Genomic DNA, 24,608 nt, shown 5'->3' on the forward strand with positions numbered 1-24,608 from the left:
ACAGTGATGCCAAGCACACAAGTAAATCTGCAATATAATGTCTGAAAAAGCCCAGAAACAATGAAACTGGCCCAGTCAAATGCAGACCTCAGTCCAGCTGATATGTTGGTAGAACGTTAAGAGAGCTGTGCATAAACAAATGCCTAAAAACCACACTAAAGAAACACTAAAAAGAAGAGTGAGCGAAATTCCTTCTATAGGATAGTCATACAGAACATGATTATTTCAAGTTATTGCTGCTAAAGGTGGTTCTACAAGCTATTGAAGGTATAATAAGTTTTTCACACATGGCTTTTCCGTTGTCAAAATAAATAATGACAAATGTCTCATGCTGTTCATCCAAAGTTGTATTTATCTAATTCTAAGACATGATAATGACTAGATTATTTTTACTATGTCCTGATAGGATTAAAAAAACTTTCCCCCTTTTTAAAAAATGTATTGCAATATATGAGACCAAAGGTTTGGAGACTCCAAACTATCTTTGGGTAATCACCAGACTGGTGCAACAAAGTTTCAGGTGCACAAGTGTATAGTGTCTTTTTCTGTTGTAGCTTTACAATTTCCCTTCCCTAGAACTAATTAACTCAAAACTGCTCCAGCATGAAAATATCCCAGTGCATACATCGAGGTCTTTGAAAACACAGTTTGCCAGGGTTTCTCAGAGTGCCAGACATATTGCTAGAAAATGACATGAAGTTTGATTTCTACCTGCATTCTTTCTCTGCAGAACCTCTACATAAAGAAGTACAGAGCTTGGCCTTCATTGACGTGGTATCCAAACTACGTTCCCATGAGAACAAAACGGTGGCCCATCAGGCCTCTCTAACAGAACAGAGGCTCACTGCCCAGAGCTAAAAGACTCTTTTTACACACCCAACACACACACACACACACACTCCATCCATTCTCTGCCTGCCAACCTTTCCTATCCACAATCTTAACCTCCTTCGAGTCCCATCGTCTCCCTCTGTCATGTGCCAAGGTATTCAATCCCACTCCAGCTCCATTCACGCATGCGTTCGACACTTCGTAGGACATCGTAGACTGCCTCCTGCAATAGGTTGTGCGAGTGAGTTAGGAAGCGTGCAACACACAAAAACAGACCATAGCTGTGATAAACAAAGCGTTCACATCTCATCGAGGAAGACGAAACCTGCAAAAAAAAAAGGAACAAAATAAAATGTCTAGACAATAACAACATGAGGGCTAGAGGAGAAACTAGCGCAGCCATATGTTCTTGCCGTGTAAACCCCACGTGTTCCGTGTAGCTTGAATACCTGCTGATTTTGACACCTGCATGTTTTTTTTTTTTTTAAGTAGTCTGATTTAATGGTGCATCTGTGTTCAGCTAGTTACACCTCGCTCTCTACAATACACTTTCCCCCCCTTTAATATATACACTAGTACCTGCCTTTGACATGTTTCGAGTAGAGATCAAATGTGTTTGTACTGTAGGTGGGATGACCTGAGCAGAGCAAACTCTTTACGTTCGAACCCCCTCATGGTCCTAGTGCCACTTCTGTTTGTAGTCACTTTCCTGGAAAGAGCTAATTCCATATCACTGGTCTGTTGAATTTTGAAACAGATTACTGTTGTCATATGGATATTATGAACAAATAATAGCATCTTGTTAACAATTAATAAGTATTTCTATTTGCCGCCCTTTTGTCAGAGTTTATGACGATGTCTAGGCTGCATACACGTAGTCAGAATAGTAAAAAAAAAGTTGCTTGACATTACATTGTTAATAATGTTAGGCTATATGATCTGTTCTATAGCACGCTGTTTAACACAACTGTCTTTTTAGCAGGCATAACAACGCAAATGGATATGGATCATAAGGTCTTTAAATATATAATAAGCAATCATGTCAAGTGTCAAGAATGGGCTTAGACAAGTCAGTGCATACGAGTGTTTTATGTTCTGAGGTGGTTGAAATTCTGCCAACAGTTCCACAATCCATGGCATTGAGCAACAATTCTGAGTGCCCGAGACGACGTGCTCTCTTCAGTGCTCGTTCTCAAAGGTGTACATTTGATACTGTGGTACATTTTTATTTCCTGAGCTGGATTTTTTTGCATGTGTACAGGTTTGTCTTTTACCAACCCACTGAGTATCACGAAACATGCCTTTCCATTGCATGTTGGGATACCGTACCTCCCTGACGTGGTCACTTTATGTACGGTAAATGTTATTTATCAGATTTGTAACCTTAAGGAACCACTCAGCAAACCAATATATCTATATAAAACTGCATTACAAATATTTAAACTCGAATAGTTGTTGTAAATGTCACTGATTAATTGTACATTTGGCAGATAGAAAATGATTATTAAAGACAATTGCTGGCGATAAATTGCTTTCATGGCCCTTTTTTCCCTTATAAGTTTTTACTCATTTAAAACAATGATGTTTAAACCTATAAAATTCTCAAAGCTACTTCACGAGAACTTCAGTTAAACCACCTTTCTTTTCAGCTAGTTGTGTTCTGGTGGCCTGCTGCAGTTTTTGCAGGGTGGCATCTTTCTCGCCCGTCACACATTTTTGCATTGGAACATGCATCGATCTTGGAGATATTAATAGATTTATAGTATTCAGAGAAGTGATTTCAACCATTTGAATCGTTGCATGTATCTAAAAATGTTAAAAAAATACCAGGAGAAAGATGTGGAATGAGGAACAATACTAATAGTATTTCGACCCCAAAAGCATTTATATAAGTAATTGCACAAGTTAATACAAGAGAACAAAAATCCACAACAGGTCCTCATTAATATTTAAAGATCCAGTGACTGAAAAACAAATACAGAAGATTAACTGAAAACTAATAAGTAGTATAGAGCTTCTCCTGTCTGTGTGTGTGTGTGTGTGTGTGTGTGTGTGTGTGTGAGAGAGAGAGGAGAAATAGTTTATTCTTACACAATACTAATACATGAAAGCTCTACACTTAATTTACAGGTTTATACACAATACTACATTTATAGTTTTCATAAACTCTACTAAGTTTCCATAAAATCCTCAAATTCTGGGGCTGATTTTGCAATTTGATTTATGATAATAATGAGCACCAATGTACTTGGTAACCAGATGTAGTTCCTTTCCACATGTTTAATGTGAGGCACAACGTCAGGTGAAAAATTGTTTATTTGATAAAATGGATAAGTAGAGCACAGAATTGACAGTGTATTCAACATTAGTTCCTTTGCTTATAATATTCCTACATTAGAGAAACATTCCCTTATACATTTTACATTCTTTCACTTAACATATTTATGTTCATCAGACATTTCTTCATTGGCTGCTTAAATAAACTGTAGAACATCCACATGGAAAACCAGTCAGGAAATCACTCTAAAAATCCCTGACCTTTATAGAAAGTGTGTAACTGAATACTTTTTGAAGTATATTTAATCTAAATAGATATTCATCTCTCCAAGCCATTTTTCTACTAACATATTAACTATTATATTTATCAGTGACTATAACCTCTGAACCTTTCGATTTGATTATAAATCACTACACAATACTTTCACTGTATATTCTGCTGGTGTCAGAGGTCGTTCAATATTATAGACTTTACCTTGATGAAGTACAGGTTCATACCTTTTGAGGTATTACGGCACCAAACGGTTACCAGTCACTGTCCACAAACGGGACAGAGATTTGTTCATTAGTAGAATAATATCAATGTGTGTGATTATGAAACAATGTTAACAGGAAACTAACACTCTAAATCATTGGACATAGTGAAGATGTAGTGCATACTAATAATAAAATATGCCAAGAAATGTGCACGCGCACACGTGCAAATGCACAGCCACGCATTTATACATTTTATACACACGTGACTGGTCTGTGAAACACTGAAAAGATCTTTATTTCCCCAATAAAATATAATGAGGCAGGTCACGTCTGTACACACACACGCAACCTGATGACCGCGGCATGTTGGGTTCTGTTGCTGGCGCCATTACTGTCGAATTCTGTAAAAAAAAATAAAAGGAGAAGTTTTAAATAGTAAGAATAGTTCTGGCTTTATGGTGTGAAAGTGTGTTTGTCTGTCAATTACCTGTGTCTAAGGGAACATTATCTTCAGGTGAACAAACTGCAAGAGAGATCAAATTAGTGAGACTCAACTAAATGTGCTCATCAGGTCAAAAGGTGCATGCACCATGCTGCAGCTTTGACCAGGTTTTGGAGCACAATATTTGGTGTTATCCCACCACACATCTAATTCTTTTGGAACCATGTGTACTCATAGCCCTTTTAATACACAATCTGTTTAGATTAAGAAGCAAAATGTCAGTGGTAGGTTTAGAAATAACAAATGACCTCTGGAAGACCAATGAGGACTAAACAGTTCAGCCTCCAGAATGTAAAAAAATGCAAACAAATAGACTTGAGTTCAAATACAAAAAATCAGGAGAGATTAATATGTTCAGTGAAGAACTGCATTACAAGTCACCACACCATCACCACAAAAGAGCTGATATAAAGTCAAAGATTTGAAGATTTTTTCAAAGATAAAATTTTGTTTCAATTCCTTGAATGGTTACGTGTCTAAACAGCTGTGATTACTGAATGGTTTACTCAATACTCTTGAATTTACACTTCATATTCTGCACTGTTATGGCTAACAAGCAACTATGCATTTTCCTTTCTGCTGGTATGTAAGGAGAACCTCCCAAAATACTAAATGACCAGCTTAATCATGGTTTCAGATCCAGAGTACTGATTAAAAGAGTAAAACAGCAGCAGGTCACTATACATACAATTACACTGCAGCACTTAGAAAAAGAGTGCTGGTAAGAAAACAGCCCTAGAGGAGGACAAAATTGATATGGACTTGGGGGGGGGAACGTAGCAAAGCGAGCCAGCTTTTAACAGGCACATATAGAGTGTATCAAAGAGAGGATGAGAGACTGTGTCTTTAAATGCTCATTGAGGAGTAGCATGATGACTTGCAGCATGCACAGAATAGAGATGCACAAAACGCAGAGGAGAAGAGAATGCAATTTAAAAAAATCCATTCAAATGTTCTGCATGCTGACATCATCATCTAGGAAGCTGTGAAATTTGTCTCTGATTCTGAATCAGTGGTTTCACCAATAAGGAGGCAGTGAAGCACAATCGGGGGGTTCTGAGATATTTTTTTTTCACTTTTATTGTTATAATAGCATTATTTTAGTCTTGACCTGTTTAATTGGTCTGAATGGGTTTAATTTAAACCCCAGTAACTGGAAAATAAAAAAAATTAACCCTATAATGTCAGAATGTTGTTCGAATTTAATCAAGTCTAATATGTAAATAGTTTAGTTATGATAGTCTGCACTGAGTGGCTCTGTTGAGTTTATTTTACAGCTATAGTGGTTCTCGGTCCAAAAGTAGATGAAGAAGACCTAGTATTAAAGAAAGCCTCAATGCAAGCCTGTGGAAATGAACCGTTTTCAAATGCATGATGAGCAGCATGGAAGGGGTTAGTTTATTATTTACCTGCATATACACATTGTTAAATTAAAATAGCAATACCTGCAAATAAAACGGAGACAAATCTACCCCTGTGATAGTTTTAAAATTGTTTATTATCCTGAACCTCACGTTTCTGTAAGATCTGATTATGTGTCAGACCGAAGACTGGCTACTGCAGAGTTGTGAGGAGGAGCAGGAATGGAAAACCTTGCAGGGCTTTCCATGACTAAAGGAAACATGCTAAATGTGATGGGTGTGGCCTAATTTTTCACCCACAAGGTGAGTGCCTCTCTCACAAGTACACAGGGGTACAGGGGGGTACATGCTGGTACAGTCTCATGTGGACAGAGGAGTAGTGATAATGGTTATGGGAATACCCCATTTATCAGCTTCTTTTGGAAGTTAAAGGGACAATAGTGTCTGCAATTACTTTTTTTTTTTTTTTACAAATAAGAATAAATGAAATGACAATTGATGAATGGATTAATCAGTAGAAATATAAAGGAAATGAGCAGGAACATGCTTCTAGCTTGGTTGCCTACTTAAGAGTTAGAATGCAGTGTTTTGCAGATACAGCATGCATAAGCAAAGCAGACGTATTCAAACTTCATTAGCCCGATCAGGTTCACTTACCAACTTGCCTGCACGGCTTCAATATCACTCACTAGATTTTGGGCCAGGCATATTCCAAAAATCTGGTAAACAGAAAGCAAGTTGATTGTCTCACATAACCATATACCAAAAAAACACGTTGTACATTATAATATACAGCAATATGTACAATATCATCACAACCCGAGACTATTAGAAAGGTAAATAAATATGTTGCATGATGGAGAGACTGGTGAGTCCACCGTGCAAAATCAGATCTGACTATGGCATGCTGATATTATTTTATTTGCACTACTTTACAATGAAGCCCTCACATTCTGCACATGTGAACAAAAGACCTACTGTCAACATACGTTTGCAACTGTGTACTGTAAATAAAATAGACTGATGAGGAACAGTGCAATAAATCATCTTATACCATGATAATTGAAGAATTTATATTTGTGAGAAGTACAGGTAGTCGTCGACTTACGACCACGATTGGTTCTGACAGACCGATTTGGTCGTAAGTAGAGTAGGCTATATGTACAGTACTGTGAAATTATGTTGTAAAAATCTTGAAGTAGTATTTGTTCATTTTATGCCATTTGTATCATCTCTACACCATTTTGATTCACGAATGCTTTATCTTTCAAAATCGCGGAGACTGGTACGCACTGTCGTACGCCGCGGCTTGTGGTCGTAATGTCGAATGGTCGTAAGATCGCAAGGTCGTAAATCGACGACTACCTGTAAAGGGAAGAAAAAAAAGAACCTTTACCTGTAGCAGTGCAATGCCTATGAAGATTCCGGCTACTATGGTCAGGTTGTCCTGTAACCACTTCTCGAACTGAGGCACACAGCCCTTCACGTATATGTAGTTCTTTTGCTCATCATCCTACAGAAACAAATATCATCATAATCTTATAGAACATTATATTTTCTTCAGATTACTCTAAATATATTTATAGCAGCACCGTGTGCAGTGGTTTGCTTATCAACATAAGGAATGTGTTATGATTCATGACCTGCAGGGGGCACCTCATCCTCACTGTGTAATATCTGATCACTACATGCAAATTATTTTTCTCTAACTGATAAACAAAGAAGGAAAAAAAAAAAAGACACCAGTGGTATTTCTACATTTTTTTTACCAGAAAGTAACTGACATTTTTACATATTGTGTCGCTATGGTAGATGAGAATAAAAAAAAAAGCATGAGAAAGATCAGGATATATTACTGTATTTGCTACAGTTCATTCTCCTAAATGTGATAGAAGGATGGACTCGAAAAGAAAAGAACAGTTCAACATACTATTTTAGCCCGGACGTCATATCCACACTGTGTGTTGATCACATCCTCCTAAAAAAACAAGAAGTGTGTTATAAATAATAGTTCTTTCAACAGAAGCAGCAACCATTAACAAAAAAAAAAAAAACCACAAGTAACAAACAGTACTGTGGTACATGTGGACTGGTAAAAAAATAAAATAAAAAAATAGCATAAAAACTCTTTAGCCTACATTTTTTTCTTATCTTCTGTATTCACTGAAATAATTTGTGGAAACTCTAAACCATAGTTTTGTTTAATTCTGTTTTCTTCAAAACATACATCTGCTAGACCTGACTGTTAAAGTGATGTAATTACACACAGGGAGGAAAGAGATGAGTGATGAGTTATGAGTTACAGCATTTAAATAAAAGGCTGATTAATCCTAGCATATTATAATGAATGCTCTTTACCTTAAATGGCCTCCTCCAACTCATTCTGCTTACTGAGGTGGGTTTTTTATGATTTCTTTGATCTTATACCACAAACCATCATGTTCTCCTGATCACTCCCAGCATCCCAGAAGCTGCTCTGGGATATTTGAGTGCCACCACCCAGAGATTTGTAGAGGGGCAAACAGGTGATCACTGCTGTGCTGAAAATAATCAACTCTACATGTCCTCCCCAGGTGGTGATCTCAATCTAACCTCAGCATTTCAGCCTAGATGAAGCATCAAAGCTTTTTAGGATGAAAATAATTGTGGTGATCCTGCAGGTTCGCCCTGCATGACATCAGCTAAAGATCACACTAGATCTGGTGGAATATGTGGGAACTTATCATCTAGGCAGCTCATAACTTCTCTAGTCTAAGTCTGTGCTGCTAACTTGTACCACCAGTGGGCTGTAATGTTACAACAGAAAAATGAATTAGAGAGATCTTTAATGTATTTGCGTTCATTTTCCATCATCGCAAACATGCAGCCTGGGGTACTTTAGGGCATTTACAGAGTTGTATAAGCCACTCCTTTGTTGTCTTGGCTGCGTGCTTAGGGTCATTGTCATGTAGGAAAGTGAACCTTTGGCACAGACGGAGGTCCTGAAAGCTATGGAATAGATTTTTATTTGGTATATCTCTGTACTTTTTGGTTTGAAAGAGGCAGACGAAGAGGACAGGGGGTATGGAGACGGATGATCTGCTGTGGTGATGACTAATAGGAGAAGCCTAAAGAAGAAGATATCTATAAACTTTGCCCTTTCTCAACCCTGATCACTTGTCAGGTCCCTGATGCAAAACAACATCCCCACAGCATGATGCTACCACCATCATGCTTCACTTTTGGGATGGTTTTGGGCAGGTGATCAGTGGCACCTGGATTCCTCCAGACATAATTTTTAGAACTGAAGCCAAACAGTTAAATCAGACCAGAGAATCTTGTTCCACAAACTCTGATAGTCCTTGTCTGTTGGCAAACTCCAAGCAGGCTTCCATGGGTTTTGCAGTGAGGCTTTCGCCTAGTCACTCTGCCAAAAAGCCCAGATCAGTGAAGGGCTGCAATGATGGTTGTCTTTCTGGAACTGTCCCATATTCACACAGGATCTCTGCAGCTCAGTCAGATTGACCATCGGGTACAATTGTGAGCAACCGAGTGAATGAAACTTGCATGTGTGTGTGTTGCCTGTTGAAATTGATCAGATTGTAAAAGAATGTAGCTTTCTGCTGCTCGAAAACGGCTAATTGCAAAGAATTCATAGTACACACGTGGTTATTTTACTACCTGAACAACTGCCTGCAAGTTTGCTACTTTGGTCAATGCTTTCTTATTGGCAATTTTTTCATGCAAGCTGTGCTTTATTTCAAATTAAACCGCCAGTGAGAAAGCTATGAGACAGCATTGTATTTTTGATTCAAATTGTCAAACAGAGCATCACTAGCTAATTGTGTATGCAGAAGTGGGCAGTGTGATCTTTATTTTAACTGTGTTATGCTGCCCTGTAATGCCTCATGAGCAAAAAGCAAAAACAAAAACAATTACATGATAATTTCATCAATCTTTTCACAACCTATACAACTTAAAGAGATTGTACTGTACCAAATCAGTCTTGTTATATAGATAAAAAAGATTCATACTAAAACTATTGCTAAAAAGGAAATAAAATACAAGCAGTTAAACCAGGCTCCTACATCGCCCACTGCTCTCTTACCGCTGGGTCCTTGTTGCAGCAGGAGAAGGGAACACCACACTTCTCTCGGCTGTGGTTGTTGTCTGTGCAGTTAAAGTAGATGTTGAGATCCCAGTCATCGGCTGAAAATGCTCCACAACACTCCCACTGCGAATATAAAATAACATGCTCTTTTCTTCCACTGTTTATTGGCTGGTATATGTATAAAAATGCTCTTGAAAATCACTTAAATAATTCTTAAATATTTAGTTATTTTTAAGCATGAATTATGACAGTGGCTTTGGCAACCACGCATTAATTTTTCACAAGCTAACAGAAAATAAATATTAAAAAAGGAACCGTCTCAACTTTCATTGATTGTACATTCAAGGCTGCTTCTGCTGAGGACATTTATTTGTTTACAGCTTTTTCATATTTACTAAAAGATACACAATTTACACAAAAGCATCCGGACACCTTTGTGGTTAGAGGCACACAATTGAATAGGATGTCTTTGGAAATGTTTCCTTCACTTGAGCTACGAGACCCAAACCTGTTCTACCATGACAATGGCCCTGTGCACAAATCCAGCTTCATGAAGATATGGGTTACATAGTTTGGAGTGGAAGATCTTGAGTGGCCTGTTATAGAGTACTGACTTTAACCTTACTGAACACCTTTGGAATGAACTGGAATGCTGACTGCACCCCAGGCATTAATACCTGACTTACTAATTCCTGTGTCAATGACTGAGCACAATTTTCACTCTGCAATCTAGTAGAACTTGTTTTCAGAAGATTGGAGGTTATTATAGTAAAAAATGGGGAATAAATGTATAATGGGATGTTCAAAAAACACATAGGGAATATTAGAATGAGGTGTCCACAAACTTTTGTCCATATAGTGTATGTTTAGGTTTAGCCTGTTTGTTTGATAATGTTTAATTGTTCTCTATTCGAATGGAAACACAAACCCTATAACTAAGTTAAAAGAAATTTTTTGGTCATAAAAATAGATAAATTCAGAAACATACAATAGTCTATTAATTCACATAGAACAGTTCACTGTATTAAATTTAGGTTTTGCCTCAGGTGGAGAAGGACTGGCTGGTTAAAACAGTTCATGTGATCTGTCGCTCCAGTATCTGTCACTGGTAAAACAATGGCCCAGAACCCTTATACTTTTTAGATTTAATCCTATTTAAAATCCAATATATTACTCAGTGTTGTTCTACTTGATGAAATGAAATGAATTAAGCAGACATATGACCACATATGTGGCATGTCCTGTTTGTGCTTTAATCAGGCATAATAGCATTGTTTCCTATTCCATTCTCTCCTTTTAAGAGAAAAATTCAACAATTCTTGGTGACACAGGACCAATATTTTACTCTAAGATGTACAAATAAAGCAAAATCCTATAATCCGAATCAGTAATTGAGTAAACTCTGATTTAGATTCTGAATTAGATTCCTCTAAACATAGTTATCATGAGGAAACATGCGTTTGTTTTACATTTTAGATTTAAGACTGCATAAAAGTAGTGGACATAATGTTGTGATGTGCCATTCAAAAGGCACTGCTTTGTTTTTTTTTTCCAAAATAATACTGAGAGCTTCTATTTTTTCAAAGATGGTTTGTCTGGCAAAAATGTCTGTTAAAGATAAAATTTTGTGAAACAGACAGACTTTAGCAGCCCAGTGTGATGTACACAGCAATACTGTCAGCTAAATAAAAGTAGAAGAAAATAAATGAGTTGCATTGTGGGGATTCTGCCTATTACAGCCAGCACAATGAAGAGAACTGCTATGGTAACTGTCTCCATCACAGCCTCTTTGAGATACAGCAACTGTTAGATCTATAATGCTTGTTCAAATCTTTCTCTCTTTTTACTCTCAATTTCTGCCTCATCTACTTTCTGATCAAGCAACTTTCATTTCAATTATTTTCTTTTCTTATTGTTCTATTTAAGTTTTTGAAAACCTCCACTGTGTGTTGATGAAAATAGCACACACGATATCACTTACATATTCCTGAGTGAAGTCGATTAGATTTTGTAGGTCAATATCATCTCTATACGCTCGGATGTTGTTATTTATGAAGAAAAAGAGCTGGTCTTTGATCCAATCCTTAAAGACAAAGGCAAGAACTCCGGCTGTCAGTTCCAGGAAGAAAATAATTCCCAGGAACACTGAAAACTGGCGTGGGCCAAAAAGCAAGGACAAATAAATATTATTACTTAAAGTTAATACTTACTTAAAAAAAAATCATGTATGAAATGATGTATGAATTTATCTGAATAATTAGATCACCATACAAATGTTAAACACTCCATGGAGGGATATTGGACACTTTCATACAGAACATTTTAAACTTATACATTTTAAACTTATACAACTTCACATGCTACATGCATGTGAATTTTCAATTCAAGTTTATTTCTAATGCGCTTTTTACAGTGTATATTGCCTCAAAGCTGCTTTACAGAATTGTCCTCTTTCATGTAAGACCGTGGTCTGGCTTAGTGATCAAATCAGGATACTGAGATGTCTGCTGCAAAAGAGTGATTGTGTCCACAACATGTTAGGAGTTGTTATCCAACTAATGCGGAGATATATGTTCAATCCAGCACTGCTGTGCAGTGCCTGTATGTTAAATGTGCACTGTTGGTTTACTCTTGCATGACATGCTTGGCCAGTAAAGCTGATTCTGTTATGTCCAAGTCTTAAGCTTTTGGAAAAGGCTTTTTTTTCCCGTCTGGAATACTGTTAGATTAATAATGACATTTGTCATGATAAAGCTTCCCCCACCAAAAGTTGCAATGCATCAAATATCCATCCAAATGTTTTAAACATCTGTTGCTTCATGCTGTGCTCATTGACCATTAACAGTAAAATATACTGTATGCATAGTGTGCATATAGTTTGAGCTCATCTGTCCACAATATGCGTGTTCAGGAGTATTTCCAAAGAGAATTGTTTTAGAGTTCTGTATTAAAACCCATATTTAGCCCATTGTGTGAATGTGCACTGAAAAAAGTAATAGTTGATATTCTGGAAAATAATTCATGAGTTCAGTCCATATTTAAAAACAAAAAAGTAGCTCACGTTTACTGTCTAAAAAGAATACAGTGAAGATGGAAACCGACTTACAAATTTGAGGAGGACTGTGTTCTCTCTCAGAGCTCCGATGCAACCAGCAAAACCCAGGATAAACATCACACCCCCCACCACCAGAAACAGCCAGACGGGGTCAAACCCACCCAGATCAGTGATAGAGGAGATGTTTGAGAGCACGCCCTGACAAAAACAGACAGAGTATTAAAATATATTAAAATCTAGTCAGCCACAGTAGGACTGCTGTGGTGTTTTAACACCACCACCACAGAGGATGAGGGAAAAAAAAGGAAATTAAAATGACAATTTGACAGTTGAAAATTCAACAATTAAATAATTTTTTAACAGTAAAATCTGTCAGCTGGAAACATACTGCTAAACTCCAAATACACTCTTCCAATCCCTAGTTCAACACTGACTTGTGTTGTAATATCGAACCATTTACAGCATAAATAAAATCCTGAATAAAGCAGTACTGAAACATGCCAAACTCCCCTGTACATGTGCACATACTACAATCCACTTGAGACAGCTGTTTAACACCAAGTGTGAACAGAAGACAGAGAGCTGAGATGGAACAGATGGTCATTATTGTGAGGGTCTCAGTATATAGCATATGGAACATTCTTTTGGCTTTAGTAAATGTAATAAAATAGAATAATGTTCTGTATATTATTCTTTGTGTGCAAAAACTGTAGTGCACTGCTGGCTTTGATTCTGTCGTTCCTTCAACAACATCTCTGCTGAGAGCAGGCCAACCCGACCATACCAACCTAAATCTCTGGTTCTTAAACCTGAATAATACGAGGTTTATTCAATTTCAAGGCGTTGTCCTCAGTGCCTTCACTGCCTGCCAGGCTTATCTTTAGCTACATCCTCCCGGGCTACACTGTGTACTAATCTGTAAAAATGTGAAGCAACGCTTCTGTAATTTTCTGCAATCCAATTACCGAATACCATATTTACAATAGTATTGTAACTGCATTGCTTTGTGTGGTTGATTAAAATAAAATAAAAATATATAGTATATAGCACTTAAAATCTTTGTGTAGAGATGGCACACTTTCTGCTACAGTCCTATCGGCATACGTCGTTTAAAATCTGCTTCATCAAATTTAAAATGATCAAGCTTGCACTTGGTTAGCAAACAGAGGCAGGATATACAAATTGACCTTGTTTAAGATGTGCATCTGATTTAATAATACTGCTTTGGAAAGAAAATCACTTAACACCACTTAAACCCAGCAGTTAAACACAACTGCTGGGTCAAATTAAGACTTAAGTAAAATAAGAACAATAGTACAAATGCACTATACCAGTGGTCCCCAACCTTTTTTGCACCACGGACTGGATTAATGTCGGAAATTATTTTCACGGACCGGCCATTAAGGTGCGGCGGATAAATACAACAAAATAAAATGATATGACCGGCATAAAAACTAGTATTTTCTAAATATAACAATAAACGTGAATCCACCGTGTTGTTTTTTGTTTATTTTGCTAGTTGGGGGTTTGAATTTAGCGGTAATGTATTATGTGTTAGCGGCCAGAGCCCCTTTAAGAAGGTATCGTGTGGAGGTAAGACATGTGACCGAGGGAAGCATCATGACATGCATCAAGTCATAGACAGACAGTTTTCCAAAATAAAACATCTTTCAGAATTAAATAATAAATAAAATGGAAAATAATGTAAGTTATGTATTCTTTCTATGCGGCCCGGTACCAATTGACCCACGAACCGGTGCCGGTCTGCGGACTGGGGGTTGGGGACCACTGCACTATACCATTCAATTATGTTTACTGCAGTTGTTTTTTTGTTTATTTGGCTCCAAATTTAGTCAGTGCCAATTTCCACCTAAATAGTTCCACAATAACCCTCACACCTATTTAAAGGGTTAATGGCTCCCTAAAACCATCCTCCTTAGAGTCCTTTAATAAAAAAAACCTGTTGCAGAATTCTACAGAAAGTGTTCTTTTAGAAAGACAAATAAATAACAGGGAAAAAACAAGTGTTCTAGATTGAGCCTTTATGTAAGGGTGAAATGCTTCACATACAGGGTCACATGGCTGTTAAATACCGTATCTGTACACATGATCTGACAGAAGAGGAAGACTATTTCTTTCCATGCTGAAGCTTCAAAAAACCCCTCCCAAACCCCTGTTTATAGAAGACTGTGGGAACATTGAAGTTTGAACTTGTGATTTCTTCAGTAAGTTTCAGTACAGTACGTGTGTCAGTGAAAGTACACTGCTCACTGGCTTTTCTTTTATTAGTTCTTTCACTACATTCATGTTGTACATGTAACATTGTTCAGCATATTTGATTTTAAGAAACTCCAGTCAATGTGTGTTTGACATTTTCTCACCTTCTCACTCCATGCCCATAGTCCAATACCAAGGAAGGCCACACCCAGCAACTAAAAAAAAGAAGAAAGAAAGAAAGAAAGAAAGAAAGAAAGAAAGAAAGAAAGAAAGAAAGAAAGAAAGAAAAAAAGAAAGAAGTTTCAGTAAATCAGCAATTTGTTCTAATATTCACCATTTATTCAGTATGTTTTTTTTAATTCTAAATTTTATTTAACATATACAAAGATCTAACTTAGTCCAATAACATATATTGACTCTCACTCTACCAAAAAAAACAACAACCCAAGAATTAAACAAACAATAAAACCTTCGGGGAAGGCACCCTAAATAAGAAATAAAGCCAGGGGTCAGTGTGAAAGTGGAGTGAATTTCTGACTGTTTCCAACAGTTCATTGTACTAAGGTTCAAGCCTTATAATGAGGGGAGATAATGCAAAACATCTGAAAACACTTACAGTGTTTAAGACAAACAGACTATACTAATACATATTTGTTTTTCCTAAAGAGAATAATCCAGTGTTTTTAATAAACAGCAGAATCTCTGATACTCAAATGAAACATGAAAATATATTAACAGTATTAATTTGACTTTATAGAGATTACTTTGGCTTTAGAGGAATAATGAAAACGTGTTCAAATATACTATGATTCCTAATTATGAAAAAAAGTCTTTACACATTTGCACTAATAATAATTGTGATGATCTCTCCATTTCTCCTAATAAATATTGAAACAGCATAACCTTAATTCAGGAGCACCTCACTGCCAAGTCATCAGCAATAATAAAAGGGTTTAGACTGTTAGTGTTATCAGTGATTCAAACATGTAACTCCTTTGCAGTGTCTAGCACCGGCTGAAACGAGATTGATTTCAGTATATATTTACAAAAAACAAGAAACAAAAAAGCTCTCCTGAAAAATCCAGTAACCCAAATCCTGTGTGTACAATTATAGTGACTTTCCCAATGATCAGATTTGTTGTTAAACCCTCCAGTATATGAACTAAATAATGTGAACATCTCACCATTACAACAATAAATTAGCCCATTTAAAAATGTCAAATTTCTGTATAAATATGACCGCAGAGTCTATAAAAGCAAACATATACACTTTTTTCTGTATCATATTTATAAGATCTCATTGTTCATACACATGGTCTGACACTGAGATCTGCACTCATTACAGTGCTGTTTGTCAACTCTTATTTCAAGCTTTAATGTTGCTGACATTCAAATAGGAAGCAAAGTAAATCATTTACCTCTAGGCCTAGCTATACTACACACAATTGATATAAAAACATCAAATCCATTTGTATGGCCAATTTTGGGATTGGATTTTGGAGTTAAATAGAATGAGATTCAATATCTTATATCTTTTGGTACAATGTTCTTAAAGGGCCAGATGTTTTTCTTCATTGTTATCCTTTCCCAAAATATCAAGAAATCAAACAATTGGAAAGAGAGAGAGAGAGAGAGAGAGAGAGAGAGAGAGAGAGAGAGAGAGAGAGAGAATTTATGATTATGATGTTATGATTATCATCTTTCAGTTTCTGCCCTTTAGGGTTCACAACGCATGCAGTTTAAGAAACTTTATTTATATTATATTTATATAATAATTTTTATTTATATTTACATTTAGGAGTATACAGAAAAGTAAAGTCATGTTACTTTTGACTAAAGTCATGTTTAGTCATGTTAGCCTGCAGTAAATGTGAAAAGAAAAACAAAACTGCTTAATAAGAATAAAAGTCTGTGTTTTGCTTCTGAATTTAAAATAAATAAAGCACATTTAATCTCATTCCACATTTAAGTTATGATAATATGCCTTATAAATGTATGCTTATAATATTACGTATATAAAGAACAATGTTGATTCAAAAACCTTCAGCATACACTCTTCTAAATGAATGCTATTGGTGCTCTATGATTATTGTACTAGTATTGTTCAATGCACAGCCACCACAAGTGGTGTACAAAACCCAGGCTAAGGAAATATGGTTTGTGTGTGGTGTAGCAGTGGGTAATTTGGCAATTTTTTTTTTCAGTCTGTATCACAATATGTATACTCTTCATATATGTATCACAGTATCATCATATGATCACAATTAGTTTTTATGTTGGTTTTGGACACTTAACTTGTAACTTGGTTATTTACCAAGTTACTGAGCAGAGCATCCAATGATAAGAATATAGCTCTAAAGAAAACATACCCTTAGAGAGATAAAAAATAATAAACCAATTCAAGCAAATGCCCATTTTAAACTAATCATAACAAAGTACAATAACCAACTTAATGTAAAACAATTCAAAATGTTAACAGCTGAACAACAATCATGCCTTGACAGTGTACAATAAAAGGTAAATAAATATGTAAATCAGCTTTCCCAATCTTCAATAATAGTTGCAGTAAATGGAAAGGCAATTTATCAGTATTTAAATTTGTTGATATAAGTAATAGACTAGCTTAATTCTTAAATGTAGCTTTAAATTGTTTTAAAATTGAATTGTTTGGGATGTTGTTATACTTCTTTTCACCATTCTGTGCCTAGCTAAGAAGTAGTGATGTTATTCGCAGCTCAATAAGCTTTGAAGCTGCTTAAACCACTTTATTAGTTTATTTATTTATATTGAACCATTTTGATGGGTATTTCTTTTACTTTCTTTTGAGCTGGTTAAATGCGAGTCTTGCTTTTGCATATTTTCAAACTACTGTTGTCTGTACCATGTCTGGCATGTTCAAACCAGTTCCAAATAATTGATTTTAAATTTTTCAGCCAACAATGACAATTTGTCATGTTGCCAAACAAAACAATTAGGAAATCTTCGATCAGGAACTGTCTGAAGATCATTTTGAGCATTCTCAGCATTATTTCTCTGTAAAAAAAAAAAATAGACTGTAAAGGCATTTAAGAGTCCCGATTGGGTGCTTAAAAAAAACAATCAGTGAAAATTGTTGTAGCTGCAGAGGCGGCAAAATTACACACATCCTTCACTCAAGTAGAATTGCAGTTTCTCAGGTTTTAAACGACTCTGGTAAAAGTTGAAGTAATGACTAAATTTTTTCACTTAAATTTAAGTAATGAATTTTAGGCCTGATATGTTCTTAAGTAAAAAGTAGCCATTACTACTACCTGTTTAAGTTTCATGCTGATAACTGGACCTCACGGTATAACAACTGAACGTTTCCGGAAGAACGACGCGACTACATCGTCCCAGTAGCAGCCATTCAAAACATAGATAACTCCTCTTTCAAATGGTCACGGACTCAATCCATGACGATGCTTAAGAACTGAAGCAATGAGTCAAGATTTCGGTTCATTCTTTTTTGAATAACCCTGTGTGTGTATGTGTGTGTGTGTGTGTGTGTGTGTGTGTGTGTGTGTGTGTGTGTGTGTGTAGATAGATAGATAGATAGATAGATAGATAGATAGATAGATAGATAGATAGATAGATAGACAGATAGATAGATAGAATATGCCTGTGGTGCATGAGGGCCATCAAATAATACAGCATTAGTAAAGTTTGAAAAATCCAGTTTGATCATGTCACCAAGTAGAAACTAAAGTAACAAGCTTGTTTTGAAAATGTAAAAAGTAGAAAGTACAGACATTTGTGTAAAAAACTGAATGTGTAATAGTAATAGTGAAACAAAGTACTGGCACCAGAAAAGGTCACTTAAGTACAGTAACAAAGAATTTGTACTTTATTACTTTCCATCAGTGTGTAGCTGTGCCAGGTTTTAATTCTCTAATGACTTACAGTTCACACATTCAATATTTTGATGTCTTCCAACAGAATGATGCAGCAAGTGTACATCATTACTAGTATACGCCTGTGGTGTGCTGGCTAGTTATAGAGTGATTTGCACATTTCTGTTTTAATTTCATCTTTTTGTTTGAATTGTCCATTGCTAATCTCACAAATTCTACTGTAGTAATGATTAGCATCTACTACAAAGTGGATTTTTATGTGATGAAAACAGAGGAACATAGCCCCAGTCTGTTTTTGGGTAATATAAACACTCACAGAATGTCGCCTGTCATAATCAGTAGAAGCGGGAAATAACTGTTGAATAACATGTATGATAAGATCTATTCACACACTAGGCAGCAGCAGCAGAGGTCGTCGTATACAGAGTGTTTGAAAGATTTCGCTGTACATGCACTCGCTGCTACTTGCTAAATTGATATTTGCACTTCTGGCTAGACCCACAATGACAATAAAGAATCTAATGCAATCTACATTTATTACATTTTAGAGCTGATTTTACATCTACATGTCAAACCCAATTAAAACCACTTTAAGATTTATTGTGCTAAAATAACCTGTAATTATTATTTATATATATATTTTTTTAATAATGATTTTTTCTTGTTACATGTTGGAAACCTTGGGTATTACCATACCAGATTCTGTAGGGCCAGGGCCATTTTATTTGTTTAATCCATCCAGAACTGTATTACATATCTGGAAACAACATGGCCTAAAATGCTATTGAGGAGAAGTCTCAATTTACTCAATTTAACCAGATAATCTCCTGCCAATCTTGTTCTATAACTTAAAAATAGTGTTATAATGATATTAGAGGACTTTATAATCTTATCAGCCCATTCAAGATCTCTTTTATTCATAATCAAATCCTCTGTACACTGCATGCTGAAGATTGCTAGTCTATATTTAAATCAGAAGATTGTTTTTATTATTGCAGCTTAGTTACTATAAGAACCAGAGACACATAAATGCATAAAACATAAGACGAACAGGAATAGTCAAAGCTGGGGTGGTACACAGAGGTCACCTAGTGTAGGACATAGCTCTACAACTGTGCAGCTATATTTATCTATGTGCAATGATGAGAGCTATAATTAAACATATATCACCATGATGAGACTTTTATGCCTTTCTGGTGCTTCACTGACTGATTTGACAAAATGGAAAATGCAGCAGTACAGCATGCCCCAAAAAGCCTACATCATGTACCCTGGAAAATGTCATGCGGAAAAACAAAGGACTTCTTTCATTTGAAAGAACAAGCTAGTGGAGGCACGGCACTTACAGTAGTTAACAGAGACCCGCTCTGATGCTCTGAGAACATGGAAAGTGCATCAAAGTAGCCTGAAGTTTGAAGCCTAAAAAAGACTGGACAAAGCAAAACCAATCTGGATAATTAAAAAACGCTACATTATATTTACTTATTTTCTTTCGGTTTCATTTTTTAAAACATCCATTTATTTCTAACATTATATAAATATTAATCTGGGCAACTTTGAAAACTTTATGTTATTGTTCACAATTATTTTGGGTGCTTTATTTACTGCTCCCAGGAACATGTTATATGGAATACAGACATGGCAAAGCATAAGCAAATACACACCAACTTGACATTTGAACTGTACAGTTTCTATGTATCTGATATCTAGTCATTCATCTTCAGTAAGCACTTTAATCCAATCAATATTACACCAGATCCAGTTAACAGTGGGGCTGAATTCTGACAACAATTGCTATGATAGCTTTAGGACTACAATTGTAACAAACAATTTTGAACTCAAGTCTCCATCAATAAACGGTTCAACAAAAATAAAGAATTTCCTGTTTTTCACTTTTTGTACCGTACAGTAAACAGTTATAGAAGGGAAGCTATTTTTATTTATTATAATTGGACTATCCAGTGTCAAGCAGAAAAAGATAGGTTTCCTTTTGAGTCTGGTTCCTTTGTATGTTTCTTCCTCATTTCTTCTCAGGAACTGTCGCCTCTGACTTGCTAATTAGGGATACATTTGTAGAGACGGGTTTATTTTAAAATTTTCATACTGAATCTATTATACATAAAATTATGACATTATAATATTATGACCGGTGAACTGAATATCACTGATTACCTCTTCATCATGGCACCTGTTGGCGGGTGCAATATATTAGGCAGCAATTAAACATTATTTACAACACAATATTAGGCAGGTGGTCATATTGTTATGCCTGATCTGTGGCTGTAAGGTTATGCCTGACCTGTGTATATATTTCTGTAAACCTGCCTTTAGAGACATTGACTATTCCTGAAAGCACAATACACATAAAACTCTACTGAAGTAAGCATTAAATCTGGTTGATAGCCTGGATAAACTGAAGATTATTACTTTAACTGGCTGTACTATACATTTGCAAGCACGAAAGTATACTAGTGTTGCAATATCATTTGATCAGCTATAACGAATGTGTTGACAGAAGACCAATAGTGTCCTGCTCCACAGACTTTTACAACCAAGACACTGCAGAGGTACTGCTTTTCCAACAGGTAATTAGATCTGAATGCTGTAGTTTTATAATATATATATATATATATATATATATATATAAATGAAGCTTTGATTTTGACATCCTAGTATTTTAGCTTATTTCTTTAATAAGGTTTGCCTAAGCTAATCAGGATTCTTAGAGGAAAAAAGTGCAGACAACAGTAGAAGTGTCAGCAATTAATAAAAGAATGAGGCCAATAAAGGTTATTTAATTAGCATGTAGTGCAATCAATAAAGCTCTAAATTTTACAACAAATCTATACCCGTTTGCAAAATAATAAAATGTACACATTTCAAAAGAATTAAAGTGTAATAGATATATGTTTCAGATACAAATGTAAGACCATCATTGCCTTACACTTATACAAAACAACAAGAATAATGAACCATAAAAAAAACCAACATGGTGTCCTACAATAGCCTGATTATTAGTCTGATGGCACAAAGACGAGTTAAAACAGAAATGAAACAAAAGTGCCTGTGTTTGAGGAGAACAGAAATCCCCGAAATGACTTAATGGAAAAGATGCATAGCTTGATATTGTGTGTAGACTAAAGTGAAAGTGTGCTGATAAGACTGTCTTCTGTTTTGGCTCTCCACTTCAACTATAGATTACCTGTAGATAATATAACACCGAGTATATACATTATAAACACATTTTGTTTTGGTGAGAAGAATATGGGAAGAAAGTAGTCAGGAATGGAAGGGGAAAAAAAAGGAAAACAAACAAAAAATGCTAGATATTAATTATTATTATTAAAATTATTATTATCATCATCATCATCATCATCATCATCATCATCATCATCAGACACATTTGCTTGGCTTTTCCAGTAAACTTAATGCTTAGCCAAATTGATTGCTTTGGTTAGATGGTTAGACAGCTGAGAGAACAATATGGACCAGTTTGGAAAATGTTATACCAGTATAAGAATTCACAACCGTCTGAAACGTCTATTTCCATGTATCAGATCAGTATTTAGTATTAGATCAGTAGCTTAGTATCAGATCAGTATTAGATCAGTCGTACAGTATCAGTTCAGTATTCAGTATCAGATCAGTAGTATCAGTATTCAGTATCAGATCAGTAGTATAGTATCAGTATTCAGTATCAGATCAGTAGTACAGTTTCAGTTCAGTATTAGATCAGTAGTACAGTATCAGTTCAGTATTTAGTATCAGATCAGTAGTACAGTTTCAGTTCAATATTCAGTATCAGATCAGTAGTACAGTATCAGTTCAGTATTCAGTATCAGATCAGTAGTACACTATGAGTTCAGTATTCAGTATCAGTATTCAGTATTAGATCAGTAGCTTAGTATCAGGTCAGTATTAGATCAGTCGTACAGTATTAGTTCAGTATTCAGTATCAGATCAGTAGTACAGTATCAGTATTAGATCAGTAGTACACTATGAGTTCAGTATTCAGTATCAGATCAGTAGTACAGTATCAGTTCAGTATTCAGTATCAGATCAGTAGTATAGTATCAGTATTCAGTATCAGATCAGTAGTACAGTATCAGTTCAGTATTCAGTATCAGATCAGTAGTATAGTATCAGTATTCAGTATCAGATCAGTAGTATAGTATCAGTATTCAGTATCAGATCAGTAGTACAGTATCAGTTCAGTATCAGATCAGTAGTACAGTATCAGTATTAGATCAGTATTACACTATGAGTTCAGTATCAGATCAGTAGTACAGTATCAGTTCAGTATTCAGTATCAGATCAGTAGTACAGTATCAGTTCAGTATTTAGTATTAGATCAGTATTCAGTATCAGATCAGTAGTACACTATGAGTTCAGTATTCAGTATCAGTTCAGTATTCAGTATTAGATCAGTAGTACAGTATCAGTTCAGTATTCAGTATCAGTTCAGTATTCAGTATCAGATCAGTAGTACAGTATCAGATCAGTAGTACAGTATCAGTTCAGTATTTAGTATCAGATCAGTAGTACAGTATCAGATCAGTAGTACAGTATCAGTTCAGTATCAGATCAGTAGTACAGTATGAGTTCAGTATTCAGTATCAGATCAGTAGTACAGTATCAGTTCAGTATTCAGTATCAGATCAGTACAGTATGAGTTCAGTATTCAGTATCAGATCAGTAGTACAGTATCAGTTCAGTATTCAGTATCAGATCAGTAGTATAGTATCAGTATTCAGTATCAGATCAGTATCAGATCAGTAGTACAGTATGAGTTCAGTATTCAGTATCAGATCAGTAGTACAGTATGAGTTCAGTATTTAGTATCAGATCAGTAGTACAGTATCAGTTCAGTATCAGATCAGTAGTACAGTATGAGTTCAGTATTCAGTATCAGATCAATAGTACAGTATCAGTTCAGTATTTAGTATCATATCAGTAGTACAGTATCAGTTCAGTATCAGATCAGTAGTACAGTATCAGTTCAGTATTCAGTATCAGATCAGTAGTACGCAGTCTAAACTGATATTAAAGCCGATTATCATTGTGCACAGAAACGCGCTGGACTCAAAGGCGGCTGAATGTACACCAGAAAATACACTCAGAAAATGTAACGATGCTAGGAAAAAAGGAGGATATTTGAAGTTTTGCTAGGTCTTTAGAGAACAGAACAAAACCCATTGCTCATTCCAAGAATGGAATAAAATGGACGGGGGGAAATAAGACACTAGAACAAGCAGGTCGGATCAGGATGAGATAAGTATCATCAGTGTTTTGATTTCCATCTGAAATCAGTATGAAGCGGTCTGTCGGTGTTTAAATTAAAATAATAATTCCTTCCTTTCTTCCATTCTTTCTTTCCTCCTTTCTTTCTTTCTTTCTTTCTTTCTTTCTTTCTTTCTTTCTTAAAGATCACGTTACCCATTGTCGTTTTCTCATCGGGTATAACACAGTTCTATTTTCAAAGGCATCACCATTTAGATAACAGCCGACAAATTAATAAAAACAAATTGAAAATAAAGCATGTTCTTACCCAAAATATTATGTTAAATCCAAATATAAAATATTTGATGCAGCAACTGACTTCCTGTCCATTGTAATGCTTTCCTGACATCATTGGTGCTCGTCCACATAAGTCCCCTTCTCCTGCCTCTTACATGTGAAATGAAAAGGAAAAGTGTAGCAGGTTCAGGCTGATCACTAGCGCGTTTCTCTTTTATCTACAAAGCGATCTCGTGCTCCCCCTCACTGCCACCATCCATACATCATTCAGGACTGTTTTTCCGCAGATTAAATAGTAGAGATTGTATGCATATACACGGGTCGTGCTATTGGGCAGAAGCCTCCGGTGGCTCCTGCGCGAAACGAATCTCGGCCTGGTTTTGCGGTGAATCTGAGCCGTTGTCTCGCTGCT

General features: G+C 35.8%; 2 protein-coding genes across 4 annotated transcripts in view; one reads left to right on the plus strand and one right to left on the minus strand.

Annotated features, from left to right (window-relative positions):
- The window catches only part of rap1gds1 (RAP1, GTP-GDP dissociation stimulator 1), a 55,234-nt gene that overhangs the window by 30,405 nt on the left and 221 nt on the right, over positions 1-24,608 (plus strand). For 2 of the 3 annotated variants that reach the window (XM_046850807.1, XM_046850809.1), the window contains one exon: positions 731-2,359. In XM_046850807.1, the coding sequence (XP_046706763.1) occupies positions 731-858 (128 nt within the window). In that variant the 3' untranslated portion in view covers positions 859-2,359. Of the gene's footprint in view, positions 1-730; positions 2,360-24,608 lie in introns of those variants that run through there. The other variant, XM_046850808.1, reaches the window with a different exon arrangement.
- Positions 1,304-24,588, minus strand: tspan5a (tetraspanin 5a). The gene is made up of 10 exons (XM_046850813.1): positions 24,228-24,588; positions 14,975-15,025; positions 12,645-12,791; positions 11,520-11,690; positions 9,536-9,661; positions 7,379-7,426; positions 6,845-6,961; positions 6,106-6,167; positions 4,073-4,108; positions 1,304-3,986 (listed from the first exon to the last, which is right to left on the minus strand). The coding sequence occupies exons 1-9, from the start codon at positions 24,309-24,311 to the stop codon at positions 4,096-4,098; spliced, it is 819 nt and encodes a 272-aa protein (XP_046706769.1). The 5' UTR covers positions 24,312-24,588; the 3' UTR covers positions 1,304-3,986; positions 4,073-4,095.

This window comes from Silurus meridionalis, chromosome 6 (assembly GCF_014805685.1).
Source record: "Silurus meridionalis isolate SWU-2019-XX chromosome 6, ASM1480568v1, whole genome shotgun sequence".
Taxonomy (NCBI): Eukaryota; Metazoa; Chordata; class Actinopteri; order Siluriformes; family Siluridae; genus Silurus; species Silurus meridionalis.

What these genes read in the sequence shown, in the direction of transcription:
- tspan5a (XM_046850813.1), bottom strand. Translation starts at nt 24,311, where the DNA reads ATGATGTCAGGAAAGCATTACAATGGACAGGAAGTCAGTTGCTGCATC. An exon ending in ACACAGTCCTCCTCAAATTT is followed by an intron (nt 11,691 to 12,644) that starts GTAAGTCGGTTT and finishes GGCCCACGCCAG; the next exon opens with TTTTCAGTGTTCCTGGGAAT. An exon ending in GCTGCAACAAGGACCCAGCG is followed by an intron (nt 7,427 to 9,535) that starts GTAAGAGAGCAG and finishes TTGTTTTTTTAG; the next exon opens with GAGGATGTGATCAACACACA.